The 18,026-nt window shown below is 43.7% G+C and overlaps 1 protein-coding gene and 1 long non-coding RNA gene across 6 annotated transcripts in view; one reads left to right on the top strand and one right to left on the bottom strand.

The window, feature by feature from the left end:
* The window catches only part of LOC141374286 (uncharacterized), a 54,782-nt gene extending 54,492 nt beyond the window's left edge, over positions 1-290 (bottom strand). Inside the window, exon 1 of the long non-coding RNA XR_012381055.1 lies at positions 156-290. This is a non-coding gene — a long non-coding RNA (uncharacterized lncRNA). The remainder of the gene's footprint in view (positions 1-155) is intronic.
* A 244-nt stretch (positions 291-534) lies between these two features.
* Positions 535-12,482, top strand: SCML1 (Scm polycomb group protein like 1). 5 transcript variants are annotated; one of them, XM_025857743.2, is made up of 8 exons: positions 535-705; positions 4,488-4,636; positions 5,812-5,892; positions 6,386-6,463; positions 8,039-8,143; positions 8,543-9,083; positions 9,260-9,411; positions 10,831-12,482. In XM_025857743.2, the coding sequence occupies exons 2-8, from the start codon at positions 4,607-4,609 to the stop codon at positions 10,963-10,965; spliced, it is 1,122 nt and encodes a 373-aa protein (XP_025713528.1). In that variant the 5' UTR covers positions 535-705; positions 4,488-4,606; the 3' UTR covers positions 10,966-12,482. The 5 variants fall into 5 exon arrangements, with proteins under 5 accessions (XP_025713528.1, XP_025713526.1, XP_073758141.1 ...); XM_073902040.1 differs by lacking the exon at positions 535-705 and having other exon boundaries at positions 740-4,636; positions 8,543-8,707; positions 8,837-9,083; XM_025857741.2 differs by lacking the exon at positions 535-705 and having other exon boundaries at positions 739-4,636.
* Positions 12,483-18,026: the final 5,544 nt, after the last annotated feature.

Here is an 18,026-nt window from a genome sequence, read left to right as displayed (position 1 = left end):
TCCTTAGAACTCCAGCAATGACGCGCATGCCTAGGATAGAGCCAAAGTCGACGTCTGTGACGGGAGGGCGAGAGATAGAGTTACATTTAAAAAAACAAAATTTTCCAAAAAAACAACCAATGACAGTGGAGAGGACAGGCGCTCAGCAGCCTCACCCTGCCGAGCCTTCTCTACGAAGCGTCTCCGGCGCTGGAAGAATCGCGCGCCCGTGCGCCGGCGCCCCTGCGCAGCCGCAGAAACACTTCTCAGCGTTGGGAGGCTCGCCGCTAGGCTCTAGCGCCGGGTCCCAATCCCACTAGCTTTTGCGAGCGGAAATCTGAACTCGAACGCCCAGCTACAGACGCTCGGAGGCGGGCACTGCCGGCTGCGCAATGGGAAACAAAGCCCCTCCCCTTGGCTGTCTCCCTAGCAACGTTCCTTTCTCCCCTCCAACCATTGCGCAGGCGCCCGCCGGATTGGCTAAGAGCCGCGTGTATGGGAAAAAGAGTGCCGCGTGCTCGCTAGTGCGCGTGTAGTTCCGGAGCTTCCGGGGTCCTCGAGGCGGGCGTGTCACGTGGTCGGGCCCGACTTCCGGTGGGAGGACCGTTTGTGGAGCTATAGAGTTTTAACGGTTTTTTGGCCGTTGACGCTCCGGAAGGCTGGCTGACACTAATTGGGTTCTGTGCCCTCCGGAGGCCGGTGAGGCAGGTCCTGATGCCAGAACAGGTCTGTTTAGCGACACTTTTTCCTCCCCTTGAACTTTCTTGCCTTTCGGGTGGCGCTAGAAACCGCTGAGATTCGGTTTGGTTTGATCCGGGGCGGAGCGGGGGGCGGGGCGGGGCAGGATTTGCCCTGAGGGAAGAAAAAGGACTTGATTTTTGGGATCGCGCAGAGGGGTGGTTCAGGGTGGTTCTCGCCGCGTGTCCCGGGATACCAGCGGCTATGAGCTTTTGAGATTTGGCCGCTTTTTGAGTACTTTGTGCTGACTTTCTGGGACAAGTAGATCCTTTTTCATTCTTTCTCTTAGCGAAGGCAGGTGGGGGGCGAGGAACTACCAAGACTCTGAGACTTTATATAGAATTTTGAGTTTAAAGAATTGACGAACTAGCGAGTTGATTCGTTAAAACATTTCTGTGAGATTGAAACGTTGATTTTGAGGCTTTGTTGGTAACCTCGTTTGATCAACGACAGTGCAGTCCTTCTGGTTTACTCTAAATACATAAACGCGAGGCGAAAGAAAATATAGGCACGATTGTTTGAGAACTTGGTTAGAGATCGCTTCCTTCCCTCCTCTACCTGGCTCTCCCCAAATTAGGACTGCTCTAGGGTTTTAAACTACTTTAATAGTTACAAGTAGTGATTTTACAAGCAGCTTTTCCTCACGGTGTTTTACGAAAACAGGGCATGGGCTCGATTAAGTGCTGGGCGATGGGATAAAGTTACGGCGGCATTATCTTCCATCCGGCAACTTTGTGGTCGGGTTAAGTTTGATACGGACAGAAGGGCTAGTTTTGAGAGGATTTTTAGAAAACGATTGTTCAGTGTTTTGACACAATTTTGATTCAAAAAAATTGGGTGTTGTAATCTGCCTTGGTTTTGCTATGTATTTTCTGTAGTGGTTTTCGGGTGAAACGCTGTTCTCATCCTTCACATTTTCGATCAATCTTGGAAGCTGAATCTTCAAATGACTTTTGAAAAATGCCTTTGAAATGCCTTTAAAGTTTAAAAAACGTCTTTAAAAAAAAACCCAGGTGGCTTCTTGTTCTTACGTTATCAAGAGTTTAGGTTTTCTATCGTAAAATACAAAAGAGCTTCATTTTAAGTAAACTCATTTTGCAGGATTTTGAGTTTAATGAATTATATTAATTAACTTTGCATAATCCAGTCATGGTTAGGCTCTAAGAAATTGTTGTGGAAACTATCTTATGTGAAGACGGGAAAGGAACTAAAATTGATGCTGTGCCTGCTGTGAACCAGTCATGGTACTCAGTGGTTAACTGCGTCATTTGGTCTTACACAGCCCTGTGAAGTAGGTATTATTCCAACTTTACGAGTTAAGAAATTGAGGCACAGAGAGTTTAAATACCTGCTTGAAGCAAAATAGCAAATTTTGCAATTTGGATTTGGATTCGAGTATTTTTTAAAGCCCAGTTCTTTGCATTATGTCCTGGTTTTTAAAATTTGTTTACAAGAAATGGTTGCTGTATACAGGTGCAATGTGAATGAAAATTACATTTTTTTGGCCCTGAGTATTTATTGTCCGTGTGCTCCGTGACAAATAGTTCTGTTGAGAGGATGTTATGAATATCCAAATAATGAAATAACAGTTGCAAACAGTGAGTGCCTTTGCTATGCCAGCCATGAATTCTAAACACTTGACGTGTATTTATTCGTTTAATCCTCATAACTCCGTGTGAGGTCTGTACTATTATCACCATATTACAGATTAAAAAAAAAAAAAACAGAGAAGTCACACAACTAGTAAATGGAGGAGCTGGGACCTAAAACCGAGGTATTCTGGCCCCAAGCCTAAGGTCTTTATGCTATTTGATGTTTCCCTTTGTCTAACAATTATCTTAAAAGCATTACTGTGTGAGTGTTCTGGTACTTTGGGGAAAGCAGTGTCACTTTTGGATGGGATGACTTAGCACCTTTGCTTTGTGGAGATGAAACTTGAGTTGAGCTTTGAAGTTGAATAGGTTCTCCTAGGTGGAGAACCAGCAGGGTATTGTGGGTAGAGGTCATGACAGGAGTGAGAGGTTCAAAGAGTGCAAGACTGGTGATTTGTAAATCTGCCACAGAGTTAGAAATATCTGAAGTCTAGTGGTGGACTCAATGAATGCTGCATCTATGTCTAACTACAGCCAAGTTTTGGCTGCAGTGTAATTAATCCAGTAGAGAATTGTCTCATTTTAAGAGTCTATAATGGTGGTGGCCGACTTTGTCTATAAAAGGCCAGATAATAAATATTTTAGGCTTAGAGCAGGGGGACAGGTGGTAAGAGGTGATCTCACTTGAGGAGTGTGGAGGCTTCTGACTGTGTAAGGACCTTGTAAGCCATTATAGGAGTTTGGGTTTTATTTTGTTATTGTTAGAGAAGGGATTCCAGGTGATTTTAATAATGAATAAGTAAAACCCATAGACCCTGGAGCCAGACTGCACCACTGTCTAGCTATGAGACCTGGATAGATTATTTAACCTCACTTAGCCTCAATTTTCTCTTAAGAAAAATGGGGATAATAACAGAGCCTGCCCTATAGGATTGTCAGGAATACTAAATGAGTTAACACACATCAAGTGCTTAGAACATTGCCTGGCACAGAGTCGGCTGTAAAATCTGTTAGGTATTATTATCTGTACCTTGTGGTATATTCCAAATTTTCTATAGTGAAACATACGTAATGAAAAATTACACATATAAAATATAAAACAAAATTGTTAGAAGTACAATGAGATTATAGGAAATACTATTAGAGTTGGGAAATTTGAATTCAATATTCTTATTCCTTGAGAGTTCAAGTAGAGGTGCAAGACTGCTCCACAGTCTTCTTTGTCAGATATCTATGAACTGGGGACGTCTTACATAAATCATGGCCTATCTGCAAGATAGAAAATGAGGAAGTTGTTAGAGTGACTACAGTATATCTAAAGGTATTGGTTTGGAAAGACCTAGCCCACCATTGATTATTTTTGCCTGTTTTTGAGCTTTAGATCAATTGAATCATACAGTATGTTCTCTTTTGTATCTGAGTTTTACTCACCTGTATGGTTGTGAGATTCATCTTCATGTGTGGCAATGGTTGGTTCATTCTCATTGCTGTGTAGGCTTCCTTTGTATGAAAACACAGCAGTTTAATTATTCATTATTAGTCTTATAATCAGAATAAAACAACCAGTTTAAAGAATAAAGGTTATACCTCAAATTGGAGGTTGTTTTTTTTGTTTTGTTTTGAGAGAGAAAGAACATAAGTGGGGAGGGGAAGAGGGAGAAAGAGAATCTTTTTTTTTTTAATTTAAAGATTTATTTATCTGAGGGGGAGAGAGACAGCACGAGTGGGGGGAGGGGCAAAGGGCAGGAAACCCAAGTAGACACAGGGCTCCTTCCCACAACCCTGAGATCATGACCTGAGCTGAAACCAGGAGTCCAACACTCAACTGCCTGAGCCACCCAGGGGCCCCTCAGCTCCTTTCAAAAAGCAGTTAGGAGTTGTGTTCCCTTGTTCATTTTTTTCCAGCATTTACTCTGTAGCCTTTCAGTTGTGAAGCATTCACTTCACAATTTGGAATTTGCGTGTGATCTTGATTCTTATTCCTAGGTGTGGCAGCCTAGCCCTTCAAGTTTTAAAGGTTTATTCTAAATCACTAATGGATGAGTTATTGTTTTGTCACTCTCTAAAATTCAGCCAGGGCTCCAATTCACTTGGAGTTGGCATTCGGAGAACATAACCCTATTAAGTTGATTATGGTAGTAAGTCTGTGAAGTAACTATTTTATGTGTTGTTTTTCAGGAGTAGGTGGTTTACCACCCCTAGGTGACCAAGCAGTTCCACAAATAAACCCTCCAGCAAGTTTAAATATAATTAGGCCCAACTCTGAGGAGGTGGAGTGCTGCTGTTGCACAAAAAAGATGTCTAGCGCCTCCAGTGAAGTTGATGTGGTTTGTATTTCAATTTGAAAATCTGTCTTTGTTCTTTTCACTGTGCTCTCTTTCTTTTCTAAATTGAATTTAATTTCATTCAGTGAAATGCAGAAATAACAACTTCATGAGTTTTGACAGTGGTCTATAAAGCTGCGGCAAACATTCATGTACAAGTTTTTTGTGAACAGATAATAGCATTTCCTTTGGGTAAATATTCAGGAGCTGAATTGCTAGCTCATAGGGTTAATGTAACTTCATGAAAATCTTGCCAGTCTTTCAAAATCGTTGGCTGTTGTACAGTTCTGTCACATTCTGCTATGTTTCTTGATGCCTGAAGGTGAGTAAAAATAAACAGATTATTAAACTATATATAATTTGCCTTAACAGAAAAAGCATTTCTTTACTTAAATAAGGATGTGGGTATTAATGCCACCTAAGTGCTATGGGCAATTCTCTTAACTTCTGTCAGCCCCAGTATCTTTTCATCTTTGGACATAATGTTAACCACCTACTGAGAATTGCTTTCTGAAATAAATGTGTGAAAGCAGTTCGAAAAGCATAAGGCACTATGCACGGTATATTTTATCAGAACTAATCTATAGCCCATTCCATATTGTTTTGGTTATGCTTTTTGAAACAAAGACTGCATAGCTTCTGTCTTTATTTTAACATTATTCCTATAGTTTATAATTCATTCTTAGAATACTGTTATTAAATGAAATCTAACGGATATTTATTGTATATTTATTTATACCCTGTCCTATTCCAAAAAAAATGTTTTAAGGTGATTAATTTAGCAAGAAAAATAGGTGCTTAAGTGTTTCCTATTTTATCCACAGAGTGGCACTGTTGGATTATTTAAAAATAAAAGCCATGTACCCTGGTTCTTTGTTCATGGTTAGAGATACTTGCTTTTACAGCAATTCTGGTGCCAGGTTACTAGACTAGTCTTTCTACCCTGAGTTACACAAGAGGTTAAGCTCAATAGAAAATGATAAGTGTAGTTGGGATAATGAGAAAAGTTTTTTAAGAACATCTTTTCATGTAGTCCCTAGTATTTACAGTGGACAGAGGTCCTTTGATAATCACCAATAGGCTTTTGGAGCTTCTTAAAAGTGAAATTGAAGTCCTCACTTTTTCTTTCAGTTCTATCTTTCATCTTTCCTTTTAATTTGTTAATACATCTTCCTTAGATAAGAACACGAATACCTGCTTATGATGATGATAACACTGTTCTTTATGCATATGAACCAAACACTGCATATGTCAATAATGTAAGTAATGTTAATTGCCATTTGCCAAATATATTAACACTTAACCATTTTAAAGGAAAAGGTTTAAATTTTTCATATACTGTAGAGTTCCTCTAAACTCAAACTCAAAAAATGTTGGCCTCTCCTGAATTTGTTTGCTTCCTTTCGTTAGACAGTGAGCACTTAACCATTTTACTTCTCTTTTCCTTAGGTAGTAGGAAGTTCAGAGCAGTTTATACTCATTTTCAGTACAAACCTTGAAACCTAGGCCCTTCTGATATAATAAATTCTTATTTCCTCCCTTAATTAGCAGTTGTCATTTTCATTCTCGTATTAATGTGAGTTTTTATTTTATTTTGTCTCTGCTTTAGATTAAGACTTCTGAATCCTTTTGAAAAGTTGGTGACAAATAAAAACAATTTAAATAAATAAATGTGAAGTTTTTTTTCCTCCTGGTGTTCAGTTTGGCTCTTATAAAAGTAAAGCATTAACTACTTAACTTTTAAAATATTAGCAGGAAAGCGTGATGTCTGACGCATCCTACAACGAAGAACAACAAAAAACAGTTACGGATGTCCTCACTCATTGTCAGGTATAAAAGTTCTGTCTCTCAAATGTAGTTTTCTGAAATACTAAGTTAAAATTCCCTTTATCTCATGTAAAGTATACAATTAATTGAAATTTTGCTGTATCAAATTACTTAAGATTATGCCTTCATTGTGATGATTTTTAATAATTTCTAGTTAGAATAGCATCTCCAGGTGAAAATTTTGAAATACCAATATGTACGTTTTATAGCTTTGTTTTAAAAGCCCTTAACTGAAGAAATGTATGTTATGTTGTTGATATTGAATTAATTTCCCCTACAAAATCTTTGAAGGAAATTGTCTGCTACAGAAAAAAATTAGTATGTGCCTAAATGCATTGCTGAGATAGCTCAATCGAAAAAATGGCAGCATACCATTGTTTTTAAAGAGCATATCTTAGGTAGTTTATAATTTTGAGGGGATTTTGTAAAAGTTAGCGTGCTGGTAGAGATTGATGGGTGTAATTATCAAGGATTTTGTGAGCTGCATCCTCTAGAGGTAATGGAAGTTTGTTTTTTAAAAAGTAGTTAATATACAAAGTTTGTTGGATTAAAATGACCTACCGTGCCTAAGTAAAGAATGTTTAGGTGAGTCTTTATCACTGTTATTGAGAACAGAAGTGGACTGCTTCAAGGGAACATATCAGGTCTTTGGGGAAGGGTGTACGGGGAGGGACAGGGGGTGGTGGGAGGGGGGTTCTGATGGCCTGCCTCACATAAGCACCCACGACACCCCGGGCTGCCACTGCTCTGCCAGGGCCTCCTTTCTGAGCGACGGTGCAAGATGTGGTGGGCTAGAACGTGGAGGAGGAGAAAGGCCCAGGGGCCCAAGTCACAGCCCTGAAACCGACCAGAACGCTAGTCTTTGCACCCAAGTGTGTTCCCCTAGAGCCTGCCCTGTTGACCTCAGTGCTATAGGCCAGTGGGTCTCACTTGATCAGGCAGCAGAACCACCTGGAGGGCTTGTGAAAGCAGATCGCTGCCCCCAAGGAAATGGTTCTGGCCTCCTGTTAAGTGTATTTTTGGCCTGAATGAAATTTCTGTGTATTTGAAGAATTCCCAGGTTTTTTTAGTCACATACCTGGTTGGCCAATAGGGGACATGTACTCAAAGGTTTTGTAAGGTTAATTGTTGATTGCCTGATTTTGAAATACTCTGAAGCCAGAAGTCACACCTGTTATATTTGGCTCACTGTTCTTTCCAGCATAGAATGCTCACTGCCTGTGAATTCACACCATGGTTCTATGGAAAGAGGCTCTTTGGCCTTTTAGCAGATTTGAAGCTTTCTAACCTAAAATAGCCCCTTCCTTGACATAAAATGACTCCCATCATAAATGTGGTGGCTTATAAGAATGGTGGTACATTTACTTCCCCGTATTAAAGCTTCTTAAAATGCCTGTATGGCCTGGAGTAGTTGAGTAGGAGGTTGGGGCTCCTTATCTCGGCCGGCTGGACTCTGTGTCACCAAAACCAGACATCTGGTTCTGACAGCTTAAGAGCTTTTGTTTCTAGCAGTCAAAATTTCGCTTATTTTTTTGTTACTTTTGGAATAGAAACTATTAATAGCTTGTATTATAATAGGTCATCTATGATGCTATTCAAAATCTGGATAAGAAATTTGATGTCATTCATGGAAAAGTTTCAAAAATCCACCGTTTTCGTGCGAAATCATTGTGGCAGAATCGCGTGAGTGTTAACAAAAATATTTTCATAATTGTAATAGATCTCTTGCTTCTAAAGGTGCCAATGAGTTGGAAATGAGAAAGAACTATTAACTATGAGATTAGCAAGGCCAAATTGGTTCTTGCTGTAGCAGCAGATGGGAGACTAAAACTTGGGAAAATGTTTAAGTTTAGGTTTGAGAAATGTATGACAATGAATATTTTTATGTTTATAACCACAGTGTATAAAATTTGGTTAAAATGTAGGGTTGAAGAGGAACAAAAATCATATAATTAAAATAGAGCATTAATCTTTAGTAATATAAAGCAGTGTTACCTGAAAAATAAATGTATGTTTACTACTTACTTTATTTCCTTTTTTACTCACTGACAGTTGGTTTATGCTGGGTTTGTGTCATTTCAGAAGCACCTTGGATATGCCTACAGAAATTATAATTACCTGCTTTCCAGAAAGATCAGATTCCAGAAAATGAGGAAAAAGGAGCCTCCTTCTTCATTCTCTTACCCTGAAAGTTATAGCCCAACTATGCCGGTGGAGAGGCCAGCAAATGATTCCCCGATCAACACGGTAGGAACACCCTACCATTCAGAAGAGGGGTCCCCAGAACGGGATCCGGAGTCACTCCTCCAGGAGCAGGAGCCGAATCTGAGCCAGAGTCCGACACTTCCTTCCATGTATTCTCCACATTCATTTCAGCCATATTTCACACCTGATGATCCAGTGCAGGGCTCCTCTTCCATGCCCTGCTATTCCAGCCCAGGGGCCCACAGCACCCACAATATCTTCTCACCTACCCGAGCTTCTGCAACAGTATCTGGATCCATGCTGGGTCAAGGTGAGCCCAGTCTGGCACATAACCTGGAGGTGACGACTTACCCAACTCTAATGGAAAATAAGAGCCTCGGCCGTACTGCCTCATCTCTTTGTATGCCGCCCAACTTTGGTGAGTGTGAAATGACACAGTACAAGTAGCACTATTTAACCTATAATCACAAGTAGCACTATTTGACCTATAATCCTCAACATCCTTGATGCAAGACCATATCTCCCTACCTAACATCTCTTCTTTCAGGATAATGATCAGGTCAAGTTTGATTTGTCTTTTTCCCCCCATTGAAGCTACAAGTTCACCAATTGGAACTGACCCAAGGATCCTAAAACAAAACTTCTCTGATGACCCTTCAACCTGGTCCGTGGATGAAGTGATCCAGTTTCTGAAACATATAGATCCTCAGACACTCACCCCCATCGCTGACCTTTTCAGGCAACATGTAATGTATATTTTGATCTGGTTTTCCTGCCATAGTGCTTTTCTCTTTCTTTTTTTTTAAGTAAGCTCTATACCCAGTGGGGGGCTTGAACTCATGACCCCAGGATCAACAGTCTCATGCTGTAGGACTGAGCCAGCCAGGCACCCCTGCCATAATGCTTTTGAATGACCTCTGTGCAGGCCCTTCAGTTGGGTACTGATTAGTGTGGTTGGTGGGGGAACCCTAGCAACTGATTTTCCGTATGTGAGAAAGGTTACTTGGACCAAAGTTAGATCCTTAAATGGTAGAGGCTGGATTTAAATAGGAACAATGTGACATGGTGTCCTCTTTGTTATGATGCCCAATGAATCCAGCAGCTGATTCCATTTGGCTCAGTTCTGTTAACCTTATATGGTTATTGACGATTTGGGGTGCTGATACCCTCATGCCATTTACAAAGTAACATCATGGGTTAAATTTTTATAAGTTCTGATTTTTATTATACTTAGTAGAAAAAGTACAGAAGGTGCCTGACAAAGGCAATACCATTAAGGGGTTTCAGGTCTTTTCAGACAGTACAGTTTTATTTTTAAACCAGAACTTGTAAAAACCAAGTAATATGTTTCAGCAACATCAGTCAGTCTATTAGTAAAGAACTTGAGGGAGGATGCCTCGTGACTATCAAGTCATGTTTTTATAGTGTTTCCTAATGAATAAAATTAGTGGCCACATATTTGATGTACCCTTTTCTATATGGCAAGAAAATAGTTTTTAGCATCTAACTTCAGACAACTGATTAGCTTTCAACATCAAGACAACACTGTATAGCATATGGACAGTTCGTATGGTTGCTAACACCGTCATATTCTAGGCTGTTAAAGGAAAAATTCTACCATTCATCGTTTTTACTCTTTGTCACAGTTATGCAGTATTTTATTCAGCACACTATTTTAAAGGTAGGTAGTTTGATGCTTAGGACATTTTTAAGATTTTAGGTTGGGGCGCCTGGTTGGCTCAGTCGGTTAAGTGGCTGCCTTCGGCTAAGGTCATGATCCCAGGATCCTGGGATGGACCCTGGGTCGGGTTCCCCTTCTCGCTCTCCCTCTGCCCCTCCCCCATTTTGTGTGCGCATGCTCTCTCTCTCTCTCTCTCTCTCTCTCTCTCTCTCTCTCTCAAATAAATAAAATATTTCTTTAAAAAGATATTAGGTTAAATTTTCTTCCTAAAATTCAAAGTAAATTTACAAGTGATCAAACCATGCTTCAGTGTACAAATTCTATCTGTCATAGTTTTCATCAAGCAAGAGTGTACTCAAGAGAATATACATCAGCCATGAGCTGCTCTCTTCTTGGTGTTACATGTTCCTATAAATGCAGAAATGACCATTCTGATAAAATATGAACATATTAACTAATTACCGTTATTTCCTTCTGTCTGCAGGACATTGACGGGAAGGCTCTGCTACTACTCAACAGTGACATGATGATGAAGTACATGGGGCTGAAGCTGGGGACAGCTGTGAAGTTGTGCCACTACATTGATAGGCTTAAAGAAGAAAAATTCTTTAACAACTGAAAACACGTTAGTGTAGATTTAGCTTGGACTTCATTCAGGGTAGACCGGTGCCATTTCGGTGTAAAATCATTTTTCTGCCCTTAGAAGTTTTTGTGTAGAAGGTTCTTTTAAAACTATGTTCTGTCCAGAATTGCAGAACTACATTACAGTCTGGTCTACTATTTTAGAAGCCATTTAACATGTTAGTATTGACATATTCAGATTGGGAGTTTGTTTTTTATATCTTTTTATCATTTTCATTGTATAGTTTACAAATGTACTTCACACAAGAAACAGAAACACCTTTAATTTCTGTTCATCTTTATCTATAGAACCAAAACAGCTGAATCCCAAAGAGTAAATATCAGGGACTGAAAAGTTCTCTAATAAATCCATGGGTTTTCCTTATAAGAAAACTTAAAGATGCAACTGTAGATAGCATCTTTCTAAAATATTTTATGTTTGTTACTGTAAGGTTCTGTTCATGTTCTACCAGCTTCCCAAAAGGGAAAGCCATATAAATTATTTTCCTTTGTATTATTATTTCTATATATGTTATATTCCTATTTAAAGAAAAAAAGGCAACCTTATAAGCTTTCGTAAAATATTCTTCCCAGTTTTTAGATAAATTCTTAGATAGAATGGTCATTTTATGCAAGAGATACTTAGTTTAAAACTTACATATTTTGCCTAAGCTTGGACATTTCACTAGGCATTCATTGCTCACATCTCTCTATAAAGATGCCTTTGTCCAAATTTTTGAAAGATATATATTTTATTGTCTGTGTTCATAATGATGCTGTTTCATATTTATATTTTATTCTGTATCTGAAGTATACACACAAGTAAATCTTTTTGTTTTGAATTTAAGAATAGCACTTTGCACTTCACAGATGTAAAGATGAACTATATTTAGTGAGATGTTTTTATTCTGTTAAAAATATTCGCACATTTGCCGTCACTAGTACCTCGTAGCTGACTCTAGGGCTTCCATACGGGGAAGCTCTCTGTCCTGTGCAATGTTTCTGGTTCATTTGCTTTCTGAGCCATTTATCCTACTAAACTTCGGAAGATATGTTAGCTCGGATTTGTCATTTTGGACTTTATTTTTAAAAATTAGAACTTTCAAGTGAAAACTGTTCATTGTTTTGTTATTTATTACCTTGTTATATTGTATAACATTTGATATAATACTTACAAGCTGTGAGAATTGGTGCTAAGTGTATTAGCCATTTGTTATAAATGCCAATAAAATGTTCACCAGGGGCAAAAATGTACATTTTCCTTTTCAAAAACCAAGTGTACTTTATAAACAAATGTAATTCTTTACTGGGCATATGTAATTTAAAAGGTGTTTTTATTTATGTTATTCATTTATGTTATTTCTTGTAAGACAAGATTCTATTTTAAACTTGATCTCTCAAATTGTTTGTGTGAAGATGCTGTGCCCAGTTCAACAGTCCTCAGGTGTTTGTATGAATACTATGTTTTACAGTTTTCAGATTTTAAAATATAATAAAGTTTTAAAACCACAATAATGTCAAAGCCTCAGATTTGATTTTATCTGCTTGCAGTGCATGACATTAATGTACAAATTTATTAGAGTTGATAAAGAAACGCTCTACTAAGTTTGTGGTTTTCTACGCCCAGAGAGTTGACTATGAACACTTGCCCTCATTCTACAGATGAGCAGATCGCTAGCAGCAAAGGGCGGATCTCCGGGCTCCGGGCTCCCTGCTCGGCGGAGAGCCTGCTTCTCCCTTCTCCCTCTCCCTCTCCCCCTGCCTGTGTTCCCTCTCCCCCTGCCTGTGTTCCCTCTCTCACTGTGTCTCTCTCTGTCAAGTAAATCAAAATAAAATCTTTTTTTTTTTTTTTTTAAAAAAAGGGCCGATCTCTTGGAGGGCCTAAACGAGACCCCAGGGGAGCAGTACGAAGTTCCATCGGTGAGCTTTGTCTTTGCTCAAAACTTGTTGCTCGCAATGGTATTGGTGATGCGAGCGCGCTGGAAAGGACCAGGGCCCCCCGCGTATCTCGTCCCCGTCCCCGAGTTCTCACGTCTGCCTCGCAGTTCTGGCTGCTCTTTGACCCCCGGGGGCCAGGAACCACACTGCCTTTCTGCCTTCAGCTCTCCCAGCTTACAGGGCGGAAAAGCCTTAGAGGCTCGGGATTGGGGTTGCATCGCCTTCAGTACCTGACCCCTTGCCCCTCTCCCCTAGGCCAGGAGCTTCTGCTCCATGCCTTTGAACCCGGAAGCTCATCCCGCTGCAACAGCGTGTCTGTTAGTTCACTGGGAGACGACAGGGTCCTCACCGAGGCTCCAGGGCTGCCGCTCTAGTGGCTGGAACGGGGGTGTCACTGTGCTCGTCTGGGATTTGGGGGATTCAGAACCACTTGCTCTTTCAAAGAGAAAGGTTTGTCAGCTTGTAGTCCGGAGAGAGCATGCCACGTTAGGCTCTTGTGAACTCTCCAGGCTTTTAAAATGATCTTTCCTCTGGTTTTGCCTCTCAGTCCCTCCTTCCAACACCAGCTGGCGGAATTCTGCAAGCTGACCTCGGCAGCCCTCCGGGCGCATGGAGCGTTTGCTTTCGTCTTTGCATGATTTCTGATCATTGCAACGTCTTCAGAGTATGCGTTCCAGAGTAGGACTTCCCAGACTTTCAAACCCAGGCCCCCTCTGTAAGCATGAAAAAGCCACGCCTTTCTGTAACATGACTAGGAATGAAAAGCTAAACCTCGTGACTAGGAACAATGTCGTGGGGGAGGAAAAGCACCGCTTTTCAAGTACGAAGGGGTTGCATTCACCGTTGGCTGAGTGAATGAAGTACGGTTGGAATTCTGGGGCTGTTTGAACGGTGAGATGCCGGGACGCGCTCGTATCTCTCAGTCCTCTGACGCTGATCCAGGGAACGAGGGAGGACTCTCGGGCATGGAGGATGTGCCGCCCGGGGCCCACGTTCACAATGCACGGCAGACAGGGTTCCTTCCTTTACCTCCCGACATTTCCCCAATTTTCTCCCGAAGGTTGATGAAACTGCACCTTGAAAGCAACTCTCCACAGTGAGCACGTCCTCAGCTCGAGCTTCCCCACTCTCCTTGCTATACTAGAGGTCACTCTGGACATGTGGGGCCCCCTGCTCTGGCTCCAGGGGCGCTCGCAACCCAGGGGACGAGCTTTAAGGAATAAGCGACCTACGTCCTCCCCCCCAGCTGCCTAGACCATAACTGAGGTGACCCAATGTTCATGGGAAGGAAGAGCCTCGGGAAGCTCATGATAGAGCACGTGAGCCAGTTCCTAGCGACTATGAGTGCTAAGTGTCCTACTACTGCAGTAATCCTGCGTCCCGCTCTTCAGCTGAAGAACCAAAGCCCTTACCTAAGCTCGTTCGCCTGGGGAACTAATCCCTCAGGGGCGAGGGGGCAGGCGGGGCAGGCTATGGCCTCAGGAAGCCCCACTCCACCTTTGGCCTCACTGTGGCACCTGCCTTTGGCTGGCCTGCGCTGCTCAAGTTCATCGATGTCGGGGGGTGGGGGTCTATATAGTCCATGAGGCACAGAAAGAAGTCAATCCAGTGGGAGGGGAAGAATATACAACACGCTCTTTTTACATTTAGAGAAGATGAGAGAAATGAAGCTCCTTTACGTTGAATGTATGGACTGACAAAGGTGACGTGTTCCGAAGCGCTGCGCGGTGTTGACACGCCCCGCCCCGCCCCCAGCCTTTCTAAGTTCCCCGAGCAGCCCGGAGGCGGCATTTCCCAGGCCCCCTTGCCAGCGGTGGGGGTTAGAGCCCCCCGCGAGGGAGAAGGTGGGAGGTAAGCAGAAGCAGTTTCCCTCCGGTAGCTGTTCAGGACAGGCCTTTGGCCGAGCAGAAGGCAGACGTGCATTTCTGGATGTCGTCTGGAGATTTCCCCAGGTCAGGCACGCAGGAGGCTGAAACCATGGAGGGGGGCTTCTCTGCAACCCTTGCGCGCCTGGATCTCTGGGAACTGCCTCCCTCGCCTTGGCCCCCTGCCCTCCAGCAGCCGCAGAGGCTTCTGGATCTCTATCCAACCACTTCCACTCTGAAGACCTAGAATGTCGTGTGTGCCCTCTCAAACCCTGACTGGTCTACCCCCCCTCAGAAGGTTGCCCCGGAGAAGCTGCCCACTGTTGGGAGGGAGGAGTAGAAGGTCCACAGCGAGGGGCCTTTATGTAATCAGGTCTGAGACTCCTTTGGCTGTCAGATGCGCCATCGTTTCATGGACCAAACGGGAGAGAAGAAGGTTGCCTCTTAAATCACACGCCATGGTCATCGATGCCGCCGATTTCATAGATGTTAGGAGGTGGGGAAAAGCGGATGGGTTAAGACATGAAATGGTAACTCAAAAGCTGAACAGGTCGTTTTAGAGGGATAAAGCAAAGAAACGGAGAACTAAAGACCGATCATGTGAGCCCAGTGGACAGCAGGAAAAGGGCAGCGCTAGTCTGAGCTTAGTAACAACCACAGCACAAAGTAAAACAGAGCAATCTAATCAGATCGGCCGGAAATTCGCAACTCTCGAGACTTTGAAATGTGAAAGTGTAGCCAATGGCATAAGCAGAAGGTCTTGCCATGAGTGTCTATTTTGTCTTCGGGCATCAGCTGATGCTAGACAGAAGCCATCACATTTAGCGGGTCATTTAACAATTTCCTGGCATCCACCGAAGAAAAGAAAGAGGAAGTTGCCATGATGGTAGAGTCACACAGTCTTAAAGACATGTCATCCAGATGCCACGCGTGGACCTTGTTTAGATCCGGCCTAAGAGAAGCCGACGGTAAAAAGGCGTCTATGCGACGGTCCAGGGGAGGTGGGCACCCAGTGGCTATGAGATGATAGTAAAGAGTTATTCATTTAGGACAACGTGGCCACACCAGACGGAAATGGTGACGAGAAAGAGAAACGTCTGTGCCCAAGACCAGGCATTGGATCTTTGGTAAACAGCCAGCCGTCTCAAGCATACCTCGTGATCCTAACGGCAAAACGTAAGACATTCATACCTCCTCGAATTCTGCCAATTTCCCGGGTACTCCCCTCCCCCCATCCCTCTCACACACCCAGCTCCTCTGACCCTCCCTCCCTGCTTGATCCTCTCCGTAGCACTCACACTTGGGGTGGGTTATATAATTGCGCCTAGTCCTCGCCTCCTCCTTTCCCCGTCAGAGGATCTTGCGTCCCATCCATTAGCATGGGCTAGCAGTTCCTTCTTACAGGCAAAACCGGTTGTCCATGCCACCGTTGCCCCTGAACCCTGCTTTGGCCGAGACGTAAGTGGCCCTCCGGCCCATCAAGCCCCAGCAGGAGCTTCCCGGTGGCTTCTTGCTCATCTCTCTCTCTCTCATTCCCCTCTGCTCCGAGCACAGCGCATGCCCCCCAGGGGCTGCTCCTTCAGACTGGCTTCTGGAGCAAGAAGGCGTGTGGGGCTGGGCCAGGCCATCCTGGCGCCTCCTGCAGAGAATGTTCTAAGAAGTCAATGGGTGCAACTTCCTGGGTCTGGGGGACCTGACAGCACAACTCAAAAATAGGGTGAAATGTAGCTGAGGCCCTTGCTGACCTCGTGCTCACTGGCGCCTTGGAGGTCTTCCCCACGAGAGCCAACTCTGCGTAAGGGCAGTGAGTCTCACCAGCTCGTTTCTTGCGCCAGCAGTGTGCCGATGGGCACCTGACCCGGAGTAGGGCCCACCTATTTGTGCACTGACTCCTCCTCCCGGGAATCAAATTTAGCTTGAGTTTTTCTTGGTACCAGGGTCACCCTGAGCCTTTCCCCAAGTCTGGGGGTTAGCACCATAACTTACCATTTGGCCCTCAGATCATTTTCCGGTTGGTTTTACGGACAGAGTGCCAAGCACTGGAACCGTAGGGAGAGAGATACCGGAGAACAGCGTGGCTCCCAAGAGAGTGAAACACTGGAATTCCCAAGCAGTCATCTAGTTTAACATGACATTTCGCCAGCAGCCCCTGAGTCCCTCATTCTTGCCTTCCCACTAAATATCTGGAATAGGAAATGAAATATCCTATTATCCAGATGAAATATCTGGAAGGAAAGGAAAATGAGGAAAACGCACACTGCTCCTGGGTGCAAAGATGGGCAGGCCTGCGTTTGCTAGAGTTTGGGAAGTATTTCTACTCACTCGGAGGTCCGTGAAAAAAGGCCTGACCTCCACCTTCACAGGTACTTCCGCCCCCGCCCCCGCCGCGCGCACAGGTCTGACTTCTGGGTGTGCATTACACCCCAGGGCGGCCTCAGATTTCCCCGAGTGCTGCCTTCGTGGCTGTGCTGCGCTCCAGCCCTTGCTTTCCCATTCGCCAATTCCCAAACAGCCAGCGCGCTGCGGCCCTGGTCGGGAAGGAGGCGGAGGGGAGCGCCACTCTTCGGGGAGGTGGGCCAGAGACCCCCCGGGCAGAGCTTTGCAGGAGGAAGCCCAAGCAGGAACAGCCCGGAAGGGAGCACGCACTGGCAATGGTATGTCTAACGTGTACTACTTTAAAAAGTGGAGGTGGGAGGAAGCATCCCCGGAAAGGGACTAAATGATCGGCAGGCTCCTGGGCGGGGAAGAGGGACGGAAAGAGGCGAGGTCCCTGACCTGAGGCACCTTAACGGCCTCTGTGGGAAGAGAGCGTGAAAAAGCTCCAAAGGCTTGGGTCACTTATAAATGTACAACGTGTGGCAGAACTCAAGTAGGCAGGAGATCCACCAGATGATGTTTTCCTGGTGGAGCGGAGGATGAGCCACGGCCCAAGGAGGTGCCGCTTTAGGCCAGACCGGAAGGATGATGCTGTGTGTGTGTGTGTGTGTGTGGGTGTGTGTGTGTGCGCGCGCGCGCATGCGTGCGCGCAGGGCGGAGTGCTTTCACGGCCAGGGGCGGCGAGCAGGGCTGAGCTGCTGTAAGCATACCCATGTCTCTTCTAGGAGATCTGTGGTTCTTTTGAAGACATCATAAATACATCTGGTGAGCATTTTATCAAAAACCTTTCGTCCTCATGGTGAATCAGTGGTTCCCACATCATTTGCTGAACACTGCTTCCTTTCCCAACTGGTTCCAAAAAATCACCTTCATCGTATAT

This window comes from Callorhinus ursinus, unplaced genomic scaffold, assembly GCF_003265705.2.
Source record: "Callorhinus ursinus isolate GAN/ISIS: 27379988/994484 unplaced genomic scaffold, GSC_fseal_2.0 scaffold16, whole genome shotgun sequence".
Taxonomy (NCBI): domain Eukaryota; kingdom Metazoa; phylum Chordata; class Mammalia; order Carnivora; family Otariidae; genus Callorhinus; species Callorhinus ursinus.
This window is presented reverse-complemented; position numbering and strand designations above follow the sequence as displayed.